The 18,234-nt window shown below is 42.6% G+C and overlaps 1 protein-coding gene and 1 long non-coding RNA gene across 4 annotated transcripts in view; one reads left to right on the top strand and one right to left on the bottom strand.

Annotated features, from left to right (window-relative positions):
• The window catches only part of LOC117804161, a 28,157-nt gene extending 15,669 nt beyond the window's left edge, over window positions 1–12,488 (bottom strand). Inside the window, exons 1-2 of the long non-coding RNA XR_004628465.1 lie at window positions 12,405–12,488; window positions 11,567–11,705 (exon numbers count right to left, since the gene is read on the bottom strand). This is a non-coding gene — a long non-coding RNA (uncharacterized LOC117804161). The remainder of the gene's footprint in view (window positions 1–11,566; window positions 11,706–12,404) is intronic.
• Window positions 10,546–18,234, top strand: part of METTL9 (methyltransferase like 9) — a 46,187-nt gene continuing 38,498 nt past the window's right edge. Inside the window, exon 1 of one of the 3 annotated variants that reach the window (XM_019806762.2) lies at window positions 10,546–10,642. In XM_019806762.2, coding sequence (XP_019662321.1) covers window positions 10,598–10,642 — 45 coding nt within the window. In that variant the 5' untranslated portion in view covers window positions 10,546–10,597. Of the gene's footprint in view, window positions 10,643–12,253; window positions 12,948–18,234 lie in introns of those variants that run through there. The other 2 variants (XM_034670267.1, XM_034670266.1) reach the window with 2 other exon arrangements.

Genomic DNA, 18,234 nt, shown 5'->3' with positions numbered 1-18,234 from the left:
TATATATATATATATATATATATATATATATATATATATATATATATATGCAATGGAATTTAGCCATGAAAAGAAAGAAATCTTACCATTTGTGACAATACAGATGGACCTTCAGGGCATTATGCTAAGTGAACTAAGACAGGGAAAGAGAAATACTATATGATGTCACTTATAAGTAGATTCTAACAAACAAACAAAAAACTAACAAGCAAAAAACCCCCAAATCAAAACAAAACTCACAGAAAAAGATCAGATTTGTGGTTACCAGAGGCAGGGGTGGGAGAGGAGGAAGGTGGTCAAAAGGCACAACTTGCCAGTTATAAGTAAGTCCTGAGGATGTAATGTTCAACATGATGGTTATGGGTAACACTGCTGCATGGTATATTTGAAAGTTAATAGAGTAAATCCTAAGAGTTCACATACAAGGAAAAAACATTTTATTTCTTTTTTCTTTTTGTATCTCTACAAGGTGATGGCTGTAAACTAAACTTATTGTGTTATCATGGGACAATATATGTAAGCCAAATCATTATGCTGTACACCTTAAATTTACACAGTGCTGTGTGTCAATTAAATCTTGGTAAAACTGAAAGAAAGAGATATCTGCACTCCCATGTTCATTTGCAGCTTTATTCACAATATTCAAGTATGGAAACAACCTAAGTGTTTGTTGATGGATGAATGGATAAAGAAAATGTGATATAAATACAGGTATAGATATTATTCAGCCATAAAAAAAGAAAGAAATCTTGTCATTTGCAACAACATGGTTGAACCTGGAGGACATTATGCTAAGTGAAGTAAGCCAGAACAGAAAGAGAAATACTGTATGAGTGGAAGCTTGAAAAGTTGAACTCATAGAACCAGAGAACAGTGGTTGTCATGGTATGGGGGGGGTGGGGAAAATAGGGAGATGTTGGTCCAAAGGCACAATCTTGCAGTTATAATAAATAAGTTCTGGGGACCTAGTGTAAAGAATGGTGACTGTAAGGGCGCCTGGGTGGCTCAGTCAGTTAAGTGGCTGCCTTCAGCTCAGGGCAGCTTCAGCTTCAGTCCTGGGGTCCTGGGAAAGAGCCAAGTCAGGCTCCCTACTTACTGGAGAGTCGGCTTCTCCCGCCCCGCCCTCCCCACTTGCGCGCTCTCTCTCCCTCTCTCAAATAAATAAATAAAATCTAAAAAAAAAAAAAAGAATGGTGACTATAGTTAATAATAGTAATATTATAGAGGCGCCTGGCTGGCTCAGTCTGTTAAACGTCTGGCTTTGGCTCTGGTCGTGATCTGGGGGTTGTGGGATCAAGCCCTGCAACCAGCCCATAACCAACACTGCACTCAGCGGGGAGTCTGCTTCCCCCTCTCCCTCTGCCCCTCCCCCGGCTCATGCTCTCTCTCTCTCTCAAATAAATAAAATCTTTAAAAAATACTACATTATATAGTTGAAATTCGCTAAGAGAATGGCTCTTCTGTGTTCTCACCATGTGCATGTGCACACACCTAACTATGTGAGGTAATGGATGTGTTAATTACCTTGATTATGATAATTATTTCATAATGTGTATGTATGTTAAATCATCCTATTGTACACTTTAAAAATCATGTTGTACAATCTACATATATACATTATTTATTTATCCATTTGAAGAGAGAGAGCACGAGTGGGGGAAGGAGCAGAGATACAGGGACAAGTGGACTCCACACTGAGCACAAAGTCTGATGGGGGGCCTGATCCCGCGACCCTGAGATCACAACCCCAGTGGACACCAACAGTCAGATGCTCAACCAAATGAGCCACCCAGGCACCCCCATATATACAATTTTTATTTGTCAGTCATACCTCAGTAAGTCTGGAAAAAAACTGAAAACTCCTGATCTTTGAAAGATATTACGAAAATGAAAAGGTAAGCCACAGACTGGGAGAAAATATTTGCAAAATCCCTACTTGATAAAAGACTTGCATGTAGAGTATTTTAAAAAAAACTCTTAGAACCAGGGGTACCTGGGCAGCTCAGTGGGTTGAGCACTGGACTCTTGGTTTCGGCTCAGGTCATGATCTCAGGGTCGTAAGATCAAGCCCTGAGGAGGGACACTGATCATGGAGTCCACCTGAGGTTCTCTCTCCTCTCTCTGCCCCTACCTGCTGTGCGTGCCCACACTCTCTCTCAAATAAATAAATTTAAAAAAAAGAAAAAAACCTCTCACAACCAATTAAAAGATAAGAAAGAACCCAATAAAAAAATGAGCAAATATATTTAAAAAATTTTTAAATGTAATTAATTTATTTGACACACAGAGAACACAAGCAGGGGGAGTGGGAGAGGAAGAAGCAGGCTCCCCACTGAGCAGGGAGCCCAATGCAGGACTCGATTCCATGACCCTGGGATCATGACCTGAGCCGAAGGCAGTCGCTTAACCCACTGAGCCACCCAGGCAGCTCAAAAATGGGCAGTACTTGAATAGACATTCTACCAAAGAAGATATACAGATGGAAAATAAGTACATAAAAAGATCTTTAACACTATTGCTTATTGGGAAAAGGCAAATTAAAATCACAGTGAAATACCACTACATAACTACTAGAATGGCTAAAATAAAAACTGACAATACCACATGGTGACAGGTTGTGGAGCACCCAGAACTCATACAGTCCTGGGAGAATTAAAATGGCACAGCTGCTTTGGAAAACAATTTGACAGCTTATTAGAAAGTTAAATAGATATAGAATCTGGCATAGAATCCAGAAATCCCATTGCTAGCTATTTGCTCAAGAGAACAAAAAACTATGTTCACACAAAACATGTACACAATTGTTTATGTCAGGTTCAGTCACAATCACGCACATAAAAAAAACTGGAAAATACGCAAATGTCCAACTGGCTAATAGGTAAACAAACTGTGGTACATCTACATCACGGAATGATACATGTCAGTAAGAAGACAGATTTACTGATACATCAGTGTGAATGAATGCCAAGCACATAATGCGGAGTGAAAGAGGCCAGACTCAAAAGATTATCTACTGTATGATTCCATTTAAACAATATTCTGGAAAGGGTAAAACCATCGGGGCAGCAAACACATTAGTGATTGCCAGGATCTAAGGTGGGGACAGAGGTTGACAACAAGGGATGCTGGGAATTTTTTTAGGGAATGGAAATATTCTACATTTTGATTCAAATGCACAGTTTTGTGCATTTGTCAAAACTCAGAAATTGTACACTACAGAGGGTGAATTATCTGACTTAAAAAATATTTACAGACCACAGAAATTGTTTTCATTTTATTTTGGGGAGGTTGTCCTGAAGTGATTACATAAATGCCATTTGACTTGCTATTTAGAAATGTCATTTTTGAGACAGCTGGGTGGCTCAGTCGGTTAACCATCCAACTCTTGATTTTGGCTCAGGTCATGATCTCAGGGTCATGGGATTGAGCCCTGCGTCTGGCTCCTAGCTGGGTGTGTAGTCTGCTTGCAATTCCCTCCCTCTCCTTCTCCTTCCCCCTCTGTCCCTATCACTTCTGCCCCTCCTCCCCGGAAATGTAACTCTCTCTCAAATAAATAAACACATCTTAAAAAAAAAAAAAGAAATGTCATTTTCTTCTTTTAGGTTATGTCAACACTTTAAAAATCATTACCTCATTAAAACATTTCATGACTATCGAATACTTTTTTTAGTAATTTTTTTTTAATTAAAGTACACATTGCTTCTGCTAAGAACCTCTTCCCTGCCTTCTCCCTGTGAGCCATGTTACAGACTCCCTATTTAGAGCAAGATTCTGAATCAGTACACTTGGGATGGCCCAGGAACTTGCACTGTAACTAGCACCACCGGGGATTCTGATGCTCGTGGGCTGAGGACAGCTAATAAACACTAGGAGGCAGTAGAGCATTGTGTGAGGAATGTGGGTTCTAAAATCAGACCGCCTACTTTAAAATCCTGCCTCAACCACTCACTGGCTGTGCAAAGGAAGCTTTAGGTGCCTTGGATTCTTCCTGTTTGGGAAAAAAAAAAAAGTAGAACAATAGTATCAACCTCATTAGATTGTAATGAGGATTAAAAAAGATGCCGTATGTAAGACATTTAGCACGATGTCTGGCATCTAGTGTCCACTGTTGTTTCTAGTGATTTGTTCATGAAGAGCAAGGCTGTGGCCCAGATCTAGAATTTCATGTGGTAGAAATACACCCATTTTCATTTCTAGCGTGTTTTTCCTCCCATGCGCCTCCCAGGGAACTGGGCAAGCCTCACACCAAGGGGGAGGGTGATGGATATGGGGACTAAGAAATGCAAGGATTTTGGCTTCGGGTCATAAGAAGCTGACAATTTGTCAAGCATACAACTGTCAAAAGAAAAGATGTCTCTGCTTATAAACTTTGTCATAGGTGTATACTTTTTGCAGTAAATTATTTCCTATTTTGTGGAGTGCTGGGGAACTCTGAATTTGTGAGATTTGCTGTTAAAGTGTGTGGGAAAACAGTTAAACCGCTTCTCTTGTGTACTATGTAAGTACAGATATGTTTATATTAGACTTTGGGGAAAAATCCACAGAATTCCTAATTCATGAAAGAAAGTAAGCAGATGAAGGAACAGATCCTATAACTGAAAGAGTCTCTAATCCAGGTGCACATGTACATGTGGTCTTTATGAATTACCATTTTTACAGACAAAATAATTAAGGTGATGTGATTTTCCAAGGTCACATGGAAAATGTCAGGGACATAACACGAATCTGAGTTTCCTGCCTCCTGGTATGAAGGCTCACCCTGTTTTTGATGATAAAGATGAGAGCTGGATAAACTGACATGGGGTTCAGGGACTAGGAGTATGTTGTGGGGCAAAAAAAGACCCTGAAAGAGAATGACAGGCATGTCTGAACAATCTGGGAACATTCGCATTCCTACCCATTGTGCTTTTCAGACAAATGAGGTCTGACATTTGTTGGGTGAAGGAAGGCTGGCTGGCCATCTTCAGTCCCCATGAGCATAATGTGGGTAAAAGACCATTGCCTAAGGTTTTGCTGGTGTTGAAACTTGATATGTGGGTACACTGGGAATGGAATCATTTCCCACAGGCACATTAGCATAGGACAAACTCACAGCCCAGTGCAAAAAAATAAAAAATAAAAACACCCAAACCTATTTACTAATTTATACTAAGAAATTTATCAATGAAACAGATCCTTGTGTTCCCCATCAGCACATCCCCACCATGTGGTGAGCTTGTAATGAGGGATGTGGCTATTTAGAGTGATGTTAATGGATGATGTCATGGAACCTGGATAAAATGGATGCACACATCTCCATCCAAGCAGAGAGACATCTGCCACACTGAGCCAAGTGGAGGGTACTGCCTCCTGGGCTGATGATGGAGATCAACAACCAAATCAGCCTGCCTTTCCATTTTCTAAGGCTGACACTCCTCCCCACCTCCACCCACAATGAGCTGTTTTTTCCTGTAGATACTTTATGACCTTCCTTCAGTCAATCTGCAGTCAAGTCTTGCCTTGAGGACCTGCCTTTCTAAAAGGTGACTTTGCATCCCTTTGCTCTAATCCATTATACATATGCTTTTACAAAGTCTGATTCTTAGCGATTTTATTTCCTTATTTCCAGAATTTTTTTCAGGGCAGTTTTTTTCCCCCCAGGGCAATTTTAACAGGGAAGTTTTGATGATCAACTGCATGTACTGCCTATCATGTCAAAAAGACTGACTTAGGGGCATCTGGGTGGCTCAGTCAGTTAAGCGTCTGCCTTTGGCTCAGGTCATGATCCCAGGGGTCCTGGGATTGAGCCCCACATTGAGCTCCTTGCTCAGCAGGGAGCCTGCTTCTCCCTCTCCCTCTAGTTGCAGCTCCCCCTGCTTGTGCTTTCTCTCACTCTCGGTCAAATAAATAAATAAAATCTTAAAAAAAAAAAAAAAGACCTGACTTAAATTATTTTTCTTAAAATATCTTTAATCATAGATGTCAAAAATGCAATGGATTCTTGACACTTGTGTCCATATATAAATTCTAAATGGGGTAAAATAGTTAACAAATATTAAATGTTCTCAGATACGATATGATCTACCATACTATGTGTCAAGATGAAAATACGCACATATATAGGACAACAGAGAAATTCCAGTCCATGTATCAATCAGGGTGTTGGAGAATCTAAAGATTAATCCATTGTAGTATCAAATAACTACAGGGATAACTTAGATTTTTTTTTCCTTGAAGACTTATTCCAGGGCGCCTGGGTGGCTCAGACCTGCCTTCGGCTCAGGTCATGCACCCCGGGGTCCTGGGATCGAGCCCCACATTGGGCTCCCTGCTCAGTGGGGAGTCTGTTTCTCCCTCTACTGGTCCCCCCGCTTATGCTCTCTTTCTCTCTCTCTCATATCTCTCAAATAAATAAATAAAATCTTAAAAAAGGACTTATTCCATTGAATAATCATGATGAGCATTGTAGATGTGGTGAAAATTATCTGTACATATGTCTCTTTATGAAAATTTAAAAAGTGCATGTAACTAACCTAAGGAAATTTGTTTAAAATTGTGTATAAAAAGCAGCAAATTTGGCTCCAATGTCATTTATAGTTTTGGCTATAAAAGGGACTCTTCCTGGAGGCAGAGAAACCCGTTCTATATTCACTGATAACAAACTATACTTTCGTGAGGTCTCTGGGCAAAGCTGGCTTCTCCTGCTCTCACCTCCCAGAACTAGTGAGGGAGGCTGGAGGAAGAAGGTGGAATCTGAGTGCTGTTGGTGAAAGGAAGAGCTGACGGCTTCTAATACCTGCCCATGTTATATCTAAAACTTTTCTCCAAAGACTTGAGTATAGAAAACTAATGAACTTGAAATAAACTTTCTATTGTAGAACAGCCTAATAGTTGTTTTGGGGATTGACTGTCAATTTTAGGAAACCATATGGAACAAAGGATGCCTGGTAAGGGGAAACCATGAACCAGAGGAAAACAGTTGTGGGAATATCACCATGCTGAGGTTTTTGTTATTTAATAGCCAAATGCCTTTCCTCTGGATTTATTTTATTTTTTTTAATTTTTATTTTTTTATAGATTTTATTTATTTATTTGACAGAGAGAGAGAGAGTCAGTGAGAGAGGGAACACAAGCAGGGGGAGTGGGAGAGGAAGAAGCAGTCTCCCAGCAGAGGAGCCTGATGTGGGGCTCGATCCCAGAACGCGGGGATCACACCCTGAGCCGAAGGCAGACGCTTAACGACTGAGCCACCCAGGCGCCCGCTTTCCTCTGGATTTAATGGTTTGTGCACACAATATGTTTAAGGAAGATCCTAGGCTGAGTTGTAAAGCAAATTCACATTAGTTGTGGCTATTAAAAAAAAGAAATCAATCACTGTTTTCACCAGAGAAGGTAGATAGTTCTGTCTGATTTTCAGGTTGCTTGATTGCTCAAGTAACTTCTTTCATAAATGTATTCTTCCTCATCCTCAGACCAGTACATGGTTGTGCAAAAATAAAATGGTCTTCTTCTTTCATGCCAGCAGAGATGTGGTTATACAGCATAGATATGTTATACAAACTATTTAGGATCACTTGTGTTTACATATGTACATATATATTTTGTCTACTATGAAATATTTAGATTTTAAGTTTTAAAACTTTCTCATTGTACCATGCAATTTTTTCATGTATTTCATGTAAACCATAAGTTTGAATGTTTTATAGTTACAAAGCAAAACAGGCTTTATAGTTTCAAAATAAGTATATGAAAACACAGTGGCATGAAGTGACATGGCACATGGGGTGGAGAGGAAGCAGTCATTCATGAGACCAAACCCACATTCATGCAGGAGACAGCAATTAAGAGGCCAAGGATAGGGATGTTTTGAAAATATACTTAAAACAAGATCAAAGAAGATCTTTGGACCTTTGAAAATGCCCCAGAAAGTGAGTGAAAAACAACAGCCTTCTCTCTTTTTTCAGAACTCTGACTCAGACCTCCTACTAAAAGGACATTGCAAAGTTGAAACATGCTATTTTAAAATACTACATATATTCCTTTAAGTGAGTTAAACTATTACGTGCAATTTTTTTGAAGGATTCTAAAAGCAGTCATGTATATGTACAATATAATTACATGGGTGGCCCACCGTGAGTCTTCATATCCCAGAAGGCTCCAAGGGCACCCCTATTTCTTTTCTCACAATTACTGGGTGCACCTATAATCCAGAGGAACTTGGGCAACTCGGAAGCTCTCAAACTTAGCGAGGAGATGTCAAAATGAGGGCTGCAATGCCACACTTCCTCTGGGCAGCTTTCCCTGAACACTCCACTCCCATACCCTAGTCAAGTCAGATTCCTCTGTTATAAGTTCCATCATTATCCAATTCCTTTCTAGCATTCAGCAGTTTGTAATTATATATTCATTTTTTGATTCTTTGGACAGATCTGCCTCCCTATTGGACAGACAGCAAGATGTATGAGGCATTGTGTTTGTTTTTTGTTCCACTTAGTCCAGTGCCTGGTGTATGGCATGAATTCAATAAGTATTTACTGACTATGTGAAAGTGGTATTTGTCTTTCTGATGTTATTCCTGACATACACTGAAATAGGTATGAGATTGCCATGGTGTATGGGTGGAGGGGGTGGACAGGGTAGGGAAGCCGTGGGGCTCAGAAGTTTCTAAGCAGGTGAACTGTCATGGTTGGCATGGAGTTGTATGTATCAGAAGGGGAAAGGCTTTCCTACTAAGAAGACAGGCATCCTTGAAAAGTAGATAACTTCATTTGCTGCCTGATTCTGTGATTTTAGGTTTGAATGTTTTCTGGTTTTGTGTTTTATCTTTTTTTTTTTTTTAAGATTTTATTTATTCACTTGACAGAGATAGAGACAGCCAGCTAGAGAGGGAACACAAGCAGGGGGAGTGGGAGAGGAAGAAGCAGGCTTCCAGCGGAGGAGCCTGATGTGGGGCTCGATCCCAGAACGCCGGGATCATGCCCTGAGCCGAAGGCAGACGCTTAACAACTGAGCCACACAGGCGCCCCATAGTTTTGTGTTTTATCTTTCCCCTCCTTCTGAACTCTTCCTCCCTTAATTTGAAGTCTCAGGAAGGAACCTGGGAATAGACATATTATGAGGAGGGGCTCTCACTAAGGGCTCAAAGGGAATGTTTTATGGCAAGTAGCTTTGCAGAGACCACAGTCACGTGAGTACTGAACATCCTTATTATGATAATGTTGGTTGAGACTTCCAGATCATCTGATTCTCAGATGTATTGAGAAGTGGGCAGTTCAGAATCATGGCCCTTAGTTTATAAATGAGGAAAGGGGGTGGGGATCAGAAGAGGTTGAATTATATAAGTTATAGTGAAAACAAAAGCAAATTAACATTTTTTGGAGAATTTACTGTGTGTTGAGGCACTACACTAAGCCCTTTATATTTAGAATATATACTTTAATCATTACCACATCCCCATGAGATAGGTAACCATTACTATTATTCCCATTTTACAGATGAGGAGACTGAGACCTAGAGAGGTCAAATTATTTGCCTTAAATTGCATTATCAAGAAGCACAGAGCCAGGCTTCAAACTCAGGTAGTCTGTGTCACACCACTATGCTAATGAGTAGCACTGGGAGATCTCCAAGAGTACACTGTGTTATTTGAACTGGCTTCTGTAGGTCTGACTCCTGGTTTAATTCTGCTACTTTATGTTGCCAATATTTTTTAACCTGTTTGCAGTATCACCTGAGCTTAGAATTTATCACTCAGAGACCACAGTGATCATTACCTCTAACTGAAATTAGGTCAACCAGGTTCAGATACAAATCCCCTATATTTACTAATTAAAATAACTGTTGAACACATTTACTAATTTTATTTTTTAGAGGTGCTCATTGCTTAATTACCACAGGACATATCTACTGAATATACTGGGGAATACTTGCACTGTTCTCTGACATTCTACAAAACATCAAGTATTAAAAAAAAAAAACCACCGAAAAACGAAGTTCATGAAAACAGTGATTTATGAGTTCTTTTTAGACTATTATTTCTTCAAGGAGATGACAGTGACCCACAGCAACTGGCACATTTTGTGCCCTCTACAGGTCCAAGTCCCTCTTTCTATGGGTTCCCTTTACATGATATTTTGTTGCTGAAAAGAGAACATGAAAATGTTGTAATTTGTAGCTGATAAGAACAATTACAACAAAAGGTACCCTTGCTTAGAGTTCTAGAGAGGGAAGTGATCTAGTCAAGATTTAGGGCCTGTGCATAGAGCTATGACCCAAGTTAGACACCTATAGTCCTGGTCAGGAGGGCAGTGAGCAGAGGTCAGTATCTTCGGAATATCACTGACTGTATCTGAAAGCCAGGTTATAAAGAATATTGGCTGGTTTTGGGCTTCTCGTGTTATCTGTGCCTCTTCCCCTCTCCATTATGGATAACTGAGGTTTTTAATTGAGGTTTTAATATACAGCAGTGACATTCTAGTAGATGAAGGAAGGGGGCAGTCCCCGAGGGCAATCTGAACTTCTGCTTAGTATATTTACTCTTGCTGTTTTCCTTCCTCCTCATTTGTAATTCAGGAGGCTCTCTGAGAAGAGAGAGACAGCGAGGCTTGAGGCTTCTTAGATGGATCGAAGGATCCCGAGCTGGGATACCAAGTTCTATGAAAAGGTCTGCTATTGAATTTGCTCTACCTTTAGGCAAATCATTTGATCGTGCTGTGCTTTGGTTTCTTCCTGTGCTTGCTAAGTGTAAATAACATGTATTTGAGTATTTTGTGATTATTATAGAGCCTTTTAAATGTGTGGGTGATTTATTTTTCCAGGCCAGCTGCTCAGGTATAAAATGAAAATCTGCTCCTTTGAGATGCTAGGCTCCATGGCCGTCAACTGATCTGCAAATCCTTGAGTTCAGCGGCCGTCTAGTTGCTTCTTGTTCATTTGACACAGTTTGCAGTCTCTGAGCTATGTCTCCTTGGGTTTACTCTATAGTTGGGGGGGGGCATACCTTTTTGTCTCCTTTGTTTTCAGGAATGAAATATGTCACTTTACATACTCTTGCCACTTTCACCCTCCTCCCCACCCCACCCTCTCTAAAAATATGAAGGCTTTCTTTTGGCACAGAGCTGCTTTATCTGACACTGATTTCAAGAGATAGGAGGGAGATGACCTGGTAAACAAACTGAATTCTTTGGACTGGGTAATATAGTTCCCTTTTGATGACTTGGGCCAGGACCACTAGAGGTTTGAACTAGATTTTGGAAGGTTTTCGCTCTTTGCAGTTTTGGCAAGAAGCAGTCAGGGAGGATACTGAAAAGCCAGAACACAAAGTATCCTCCCCCTTTCCCCGCCCCGTGTTTTTGTTAGTTATAGCCTACCTCACATTGGGCAATAAGACATCCCTGTTAACCAAAAAGTGCCACGCTGAGATTCTTAGAAGCTACTAAAAATGTTTGTGGCTAAAGGACGATTTTGTCCCTCACCAGTGGATCACCATACCACTGTTACATAAATGACAATCTCCGAAGTGCAATATTGGAGTGAATGAAAAGCTTGTTTCTAGTGCAGTGAAATTAAAAGCAGTTTCTAAACAAACCTGAAAAGGTGTTGAAGCTAGAGAACCCGTGAAATATGTTACTCCTTAGTAGTAGCTTGGCTGGAGCAGCAGGAAGAATTTCAGACACAGGAACACAGTGTAACCCCTCAGTTCTGAAGCGTTGCTAAGTCTCCTCATGCTAGAAATGATCAAAGAAACATCCGGGTAAATTAGTGCTCCCAGAGCTGAGTTCGCTTTAAAAGTGTTGGGTCCAACTCCCGCCTGTTAGTTCAAGGAAACAAGCAGCAAGGGACTCTAATTTGTGTGTGTCTGTGTGTTGCGGCGGGGGGGGGCGGTCTTCATTCTTGGGCAGGGTCGTCAGTACATCAAAATATTTCTTGCAGGTGCCTCAGCTGCGGTAGTTCCAACAAAGGCAGAACCTTCACTGATGCCTCTTAGAAACACGTAGCCAGCAACTTGCCAGGCTCGGGGGACAGGACTAGGAGAGGAGGGGTTGGTGATATCCTGACTGCTTTGTAGCAGGGTGGAGGCCCTAGGGGTGGGGGTCTGGCTCGTCGGCTCTAAATGTAAATAGGAAACGACGTAGCCGAGCCAGTGACAGTTAAGAACTGGCAGCGTCCGTCTCAGGCAAGGTGTTGGTCTGACCGTCTGGACGTACGAACGACAGGACACTCCCCTCTCTTCACCCCGCGGGTCAATCTGCACAACCGGGTGGAAGTCCTGCCGGGGTGGGGGTCGGGGGGAAATGAAGCACCCAGAGGCAACGACTAAAGCGAGGAAGGACCAGAAGTCCTAAGGGCACCACCTTGGAGGGACCGGGAGGTTTCAGTAACTACCTTCCGAAATATCTCCCCTTCCCTAAGAAAATTAAAATCACCTCCGCCATTACGTGGAGCCGCGGCCCGCACAGAAGACGAGCACGCGCGCCGGCTGAATGCGCGCTCCCTTTGTCCCGCCTCCCGGCCGGCGGCTCAATGAGCCGGGGAGCGCGCCCCGGCCTCCCCTAAGTGCTCCGGGTGGAAACTGGCGCCGGCGGCGGCGGCGTTCCGCGGGCGGAAAGGAAGGGAGAGGCGGGAAGGCTGTGCGCCGCCCGCTCCTCCCCACCCCCCGCCTCGGCCCTGAAGGGGCTGGATGGGCAAGTTGGGCGCGATGGCTCGAGCCCGGGCGGTGGCGGCGGCGGCCGGAGGCGGCGGCGCCTCCTCCTCCTCGCCCCGGCGCCGGCGGTGATCCGAACGAGCGGCCGCGGCCCCCGATGAGACTGTTCGTGGGCTGGCTGTGCCTGAGCCTGGCGTCCGTGTGGCTGGCGCGGAGGATGTGGACGCTGCGGAGCCCGCTCACCCGCTCCCTGTACGTGAACATGACGAGCGGCCCCGGCGGGCCGGCGGCGGCGGCCGCGGGCGGCAGGAAGGAGAACCACCAGGTACGCGGCCGGCCGGGGTCGGGCCCGGGTCCGGCTGGGGCGGGGGCGTGGCGGCCCGGCCTTCCCGCGCTCTGCCCGGCTATTGTGCGGGACGCCGCTACGAGAGAGGGCCCCCGGGGCCGTAGCCCCGCCGCCTCGGCCCTTCAGAAAGTTTTCCCGACGTCTTCCCGGCCCGGCGCTGCCGCCGCCACCCCCGGGCGCCCGGCGCGGGCCCGGCGGCGCCTTTTGTTCCCGGACGCGGGCGGAGAACGGCCTCCCGTTCCTCCCTGGGCCCGAGTGTGGGCGCCCCGGAGCCCCGCATTGTTCCCGGGTCCCGGGCGGTGATCGCAGGCGGCCGGCGGCAGGGCGCAGGAACTTTGGGGCGGGCGCGTGGCCGCGGGCATCCATCTGGCACCGGGGCCTGCGGTGTAAACGACCAGACCGAGCCCCATTACCCTGGACTGCCTTCGTAACCCCCGGGAATCAAAGCGAAAAGCCGGTCCCTCTTTTTGTCTGGTTCAATCTCTGAGCGTACAAAGGGCCATAAAGAAATTGAACCGTGCATCATGAGCCATTTAACTCCCCGGGCTTATTCGGGTGGTGACATTTTCCCTCGGCAGATAAAAAAAATGTGTTTGACAGGTCCTCACACTCCCATTCTCCTGAACCTTCCCCCTCCGACCCGTTACGATCTCCTTTAAACTTCGGTGTTGGTTATCTGACCGGAAAGATGTGGTAAGAAGGAAGATGATGCAAGCTTTTCCTGGAAGGGTTTTTAAAAAACAGAATTAGGCAGGAGTGAAGTCTTTTCAGAGTTGCGGATCGTGAACCGTGCGATGTGACCGGTTAGGTCGTCTTTTCATTAGCTGAGTTTTGTGCCACTTAACAGAAGTATGTGCAGGTCAACTGTAGAATTAAGAGTGATATTTCATTTTTGACCGTAATGTAGTTTGTGGTTAACCTTGCATTCATTGAAGGGAGGCTTTCGAACTCTGCCGGAGTGTTGGCTTATAATTGCTAGCATTTATAGTGCATTTTGTCTTTCCAGAGAGCAGTAAGCGATTATTCCCCATTTTGTGTCTCATCGTTTTCATAGATTTCTCACTTTCCTATGTTGTTTCTTATTATGCCAGGCGTTCCGAGTTTACACAGGGGTGGATTCCATGTATTTTAATGAAAGTAAAGAATTATCTAAGGACATAAAGCAATTCGTTAGGAAAAGTAGTGTTGAGTTTTTATCTAGTAATTATTACTGATCGTGTCCCCTTTTCTATTTTTAGAGGAGATCATAAATTTCCATGAAAATTTTTTTTGTGATCCCACAGCTATTACAATTTGTTAGGTAATCATGCCTATGATATTGTTAGGAGTGTGCTTAAAGTCAGTAGGTGATCTTAAGTTGTAAAACCACGTTCTTTGCAGTGGGTTGATTACTTAACACTAATCATTACGAGAAGAACAACTCTGAAGTACTGCAATGATAATATACAGTTACCAGAATGACACATAGCTATATGGAATATGGATGGTGGTGTAAAACAATGAATTAGAAATGTGATTTTCAACAATTGGTAGAACTAAGGTTTTGGGTAGGATAAAAAGGAGGCAGATTTCCATTGATGTAGAATTATGGTTGAGTCTCTTAGCTGAGGTGTTTATGACTCTTGTGTTTATGTCTGCTATAACACATTTGGTATGTTTTCAGTGCTTGTGGAAGAATTGGTTATATTTTAAACATTGAAAAGTTGTTTAAGTAATTTGGTTTTTCTGGAATCTAGGTAGAATGTAGCTGTAGACATGGCCTCACAATATCCTAACAGGAGATACTTTATAATTGTGTACCTTTTTAAAACTGAATCAGTTAGGTTTTGAGGAAAGCTCATACTGGTTTCACATACCTCGTTTACTTTGTTACACTTCTGAGATACTCAGGTATGTGTGTACACAAGTGTGTTTTAACCAGTTGGACTAACAGTTTGGCAGCTACGTTCTCCAAGGTGAAGACTAATCTGGGTACTTTCTGCATATTTAGGGGGAGATTGGCTCTTTTCCTTGGAGTGATCAATCCAGAGGTTATCTGGACGTGATGCATTGACATGATGAAAATATTGCCCATGAATAAAGATTAAAATGAACAAAAGAAACGTGTGTAGAAACCGCAGTGAGATAAAGTGAAAGAGGGGACTGTCCCCTCTGCACTGTGCCTGCGTTGATGATTTGTTATCTGCTTTATATTCCAGGATCCTAGGTTTGGCTTATAAACGTTCTGACTTGTGAAGTAACTTAACTCTGACATTCTTTCCCCTTTCAAATTTATAGTTTCATCCGAGGTTTTCTGTTGTTCATGTGGGTGTGTGGGTTCCATGGCCAGCCACATCTGGTTCTTTTGGATTTGCATGAAAGTGGGGCTATGGATTTAATTGAACCGTACTTAGCACAAGTTTTCTTTATGGTTATTTTATTAAAAAATTATGGTGGAGGATTCTCTGGTTAAAAGAGAGGTCTTGGGAAATGTTTATCATTAAAAATTGCTATTTAGTTACTATCGTCTGGAGATGAGATGCAAGGCTCCTTTGAGCTAAAGTCACTCTGAAACTGTAGGAGCAGCACCATTTTAATGACTTGGTTTGGCGTGCTAGTTTCAAAACTGGGATTATTTTTCACTTTGGGCAAGGGAGAGGCAAGGAAGGGCTTCTCTTAGAGCCGGGATATGGCTTGCAGGCCAAATTGGGCTCACTGACTTTTTTGTACAGCCTATGAAGTCAGATTAGTTTTACCTTTTTAAACGGTTGCAAAAAATATATAATATTTTGTAATATGTGAAAATTTCTTATATGAAATTTAAATTCCAGTGTCCACAAATAAAGTTTTGTTTGCACAGAGCCACCACATTCGTTTACTTGTAAGTGCTTTGCTATACAGAGGCAGACTCGCGTGGTTGGTACTTTATGACCTGCAAGTCTAAAATATTTACTCTGTGGTCCCTTACAGAAAAGGAGTTTTCCCTGGAGAAAATTTCCAGCTTCCTTCATCAGCAGCACATTTCTTAATCACAGGCTGCACAGTGAGTGGATAGTTTGACTCGTTGGGAAGAAATAGAGCCAGGCAGTGAGAAACTAGATATGTCACTTTTTGGTATTGGCAGGCTTGGAACTTAAGAAGAAGATAGCAACAACAAAACTTTTGGATCTAGTGTTTTTGATGCATTGTACCTAGTACTTAAAGTTAATGCAACTGTTATGGAGCTATTGAAACTTGAAAGGACTCGAAGGCCCCACTAACTAGGTTCTTGATAATAACAGTCATTCAATAGTTTCTGAGTTGATGGATTGAAAAAAGAATTGTTATGGGACTCCCTGGAACCAGGCCAAGACAGTTTCTTCAGGTGATGAACTGTGAGGATTTTTAAGAGCGCAGGTGGCATTTGTTATCTGGAACAGATAGGTGTAACTGAAAATTGCAAGTATATCTGCCTTATTTTTTTCACCTTTTTATTTAAGTTCAGAACTGTTATGTTGCAAGCAGTGATAGATTTAAGACAGTTGAAACGATTGTTTTTTTTTTCCAAATGAAAACATACTTGAAACATCATAGCCTGAAAACATCACAGCCATTGGTCAAAGGTTGTGCTAATGGACAGATTCAGACTCCTGTCCCCTCACTCCTCATTTACTTGTGGAGACTGACCGAAGTCAGGCATGAGTTAACAACACTCAGGGGCAGTCGCCAGCTAGCCAGATGGACACTGATGGATTTGTGTCCTCTTCTGAACTGCCTTCCAGAACCTGGAGGCCTTTGTAGCTGAATACCAGAGAGATTTTGTGAAGAGTTTCTTTCCTTATAACATGTTGAAACCCTGTATGAGTGTTTCCCTCAGTTTCACGGAACACTGGGATCTCTCTCTTCTGCTGGATATACCAGAGGCCTTTATGTTCCCCTTTGAAGGTGCTTGAGGGCAGCCTGGTAATTGCCAGTAAAAGACTGTTGGTTCAACCTTCTGAAGCTTTGTTAAAATCTTAGGATTATAAAATTCTAACAGTGAGTGAGTATTTGAACTGAAAATTGCCAAAAATTTATTTATTAAATCAAAGCTGAAACAATCTAATCCACGTGAATTGTTTCCCTCCATGCACGTGAGGGTGCCCTGTCAGTCTACACATTGAAATCTCACGTGAAGAGGTTGTTGGTTTAGGTTTGTGTCATTTGGGGAAAAATAATGAATGGTTTGAAGATTTACTTTTTTTTTTAATTTATTTTTTTTTATTATATTATGTTAGTCACCGTACAGTACATCCCCGGTTTCCGATGTAAAGTTCGATGATTCATTAGTTGTGTATAACACCCAGTGCACCATGCAATACGTGCCCTCCTTACTACCCATCACCAGTCTGTTCCAATCCCCCACCCGCCTCCCCTCTGAGAGGCCCTCAGTTTGTTTCTCAGAGTCCATAGTCTCTCATGCTTCATTCCCCCTTCTGATTACCCCCCTTTTCTTTATCCCTTTCTTCCCCTACCGATCTTCCTAGTTCTTATGTTCCATAGATGAGAGAAATCATATGATAATTGTCTTTCTCTGCTTGACTTATTTCACTTAGCATTATCTCCTCCAGTGCCGTCCATGTTGCAGCAAATGTTGAGAATTCGTTCTTTCTGATAGCTGAGTAATATTCCATTGTATATATGGACCACAGCTTCTTAATCCAGTCATCTGTTGAAGGGCATCTCGGCTCCTTCCATGATTTAGCTATTGTGGACAATGCTGCTATGAACATTGGGATGCATATGGCCCTTCTCTTCACTACATCTGTATCTTTGCGGTAAATACCCAGTAGTGCAGGCTGGGTCATAGGGTAGCTCAATTTTTAACTTTTTAAGGGACCTCCACACTGTTTTCCAGAGTGGCTGTACTCTTATGCTGTGCTTAGATGCAAAAAAGTGTCAGTGATTGAATGTCTGGACTGATAGGGCTCATTGTAGAACTCAGAATATGATTTTTGAATCCTTAGCTGTCAGGTCAACGTCCTCAGGCTTGGTCTGACCACCTCCTGTAGTAGAAAAGATTCTGTGTTCATGGATCCCATCAGTGGAGCCTTTCCAATTGTTTTTAGTGGTACTAAATGCCTCAGGTCTTTGGTTACTCATTCCTTTTGAGAATGGCTGAGTGCCCAGACCTACAGTGTGGTTTTTAGGCATTCCCTTGAACTTCAGTTTTCTGACTGGCTTTTGTGGGCCTTACACAAGAAGGGGAAGGAAATCAAGTTATTGTGCTTCTGTTGTGTGCCAGACACTTTAATGTATCATCCTCTTT

This window comes from Ailuropoda melanoleuca, chromosome 10, assembly GCF_002007445.2.
Source record: "Ailuropoda melanoleuca isolate Jingjing chromosome 10, ASM200744v2, whole genome shotgun sequence".
NCBI lineage: Eukaryota > Metazoa > Chordata > Mammalia > Carnivora > Ursidae > Ailuropoda > Ailuropoda melanoleuca.
Note: the sequence above shows the minus strand (reverse complement) of the source record. Positions and strands in the feature narration are given on the sequence as shown.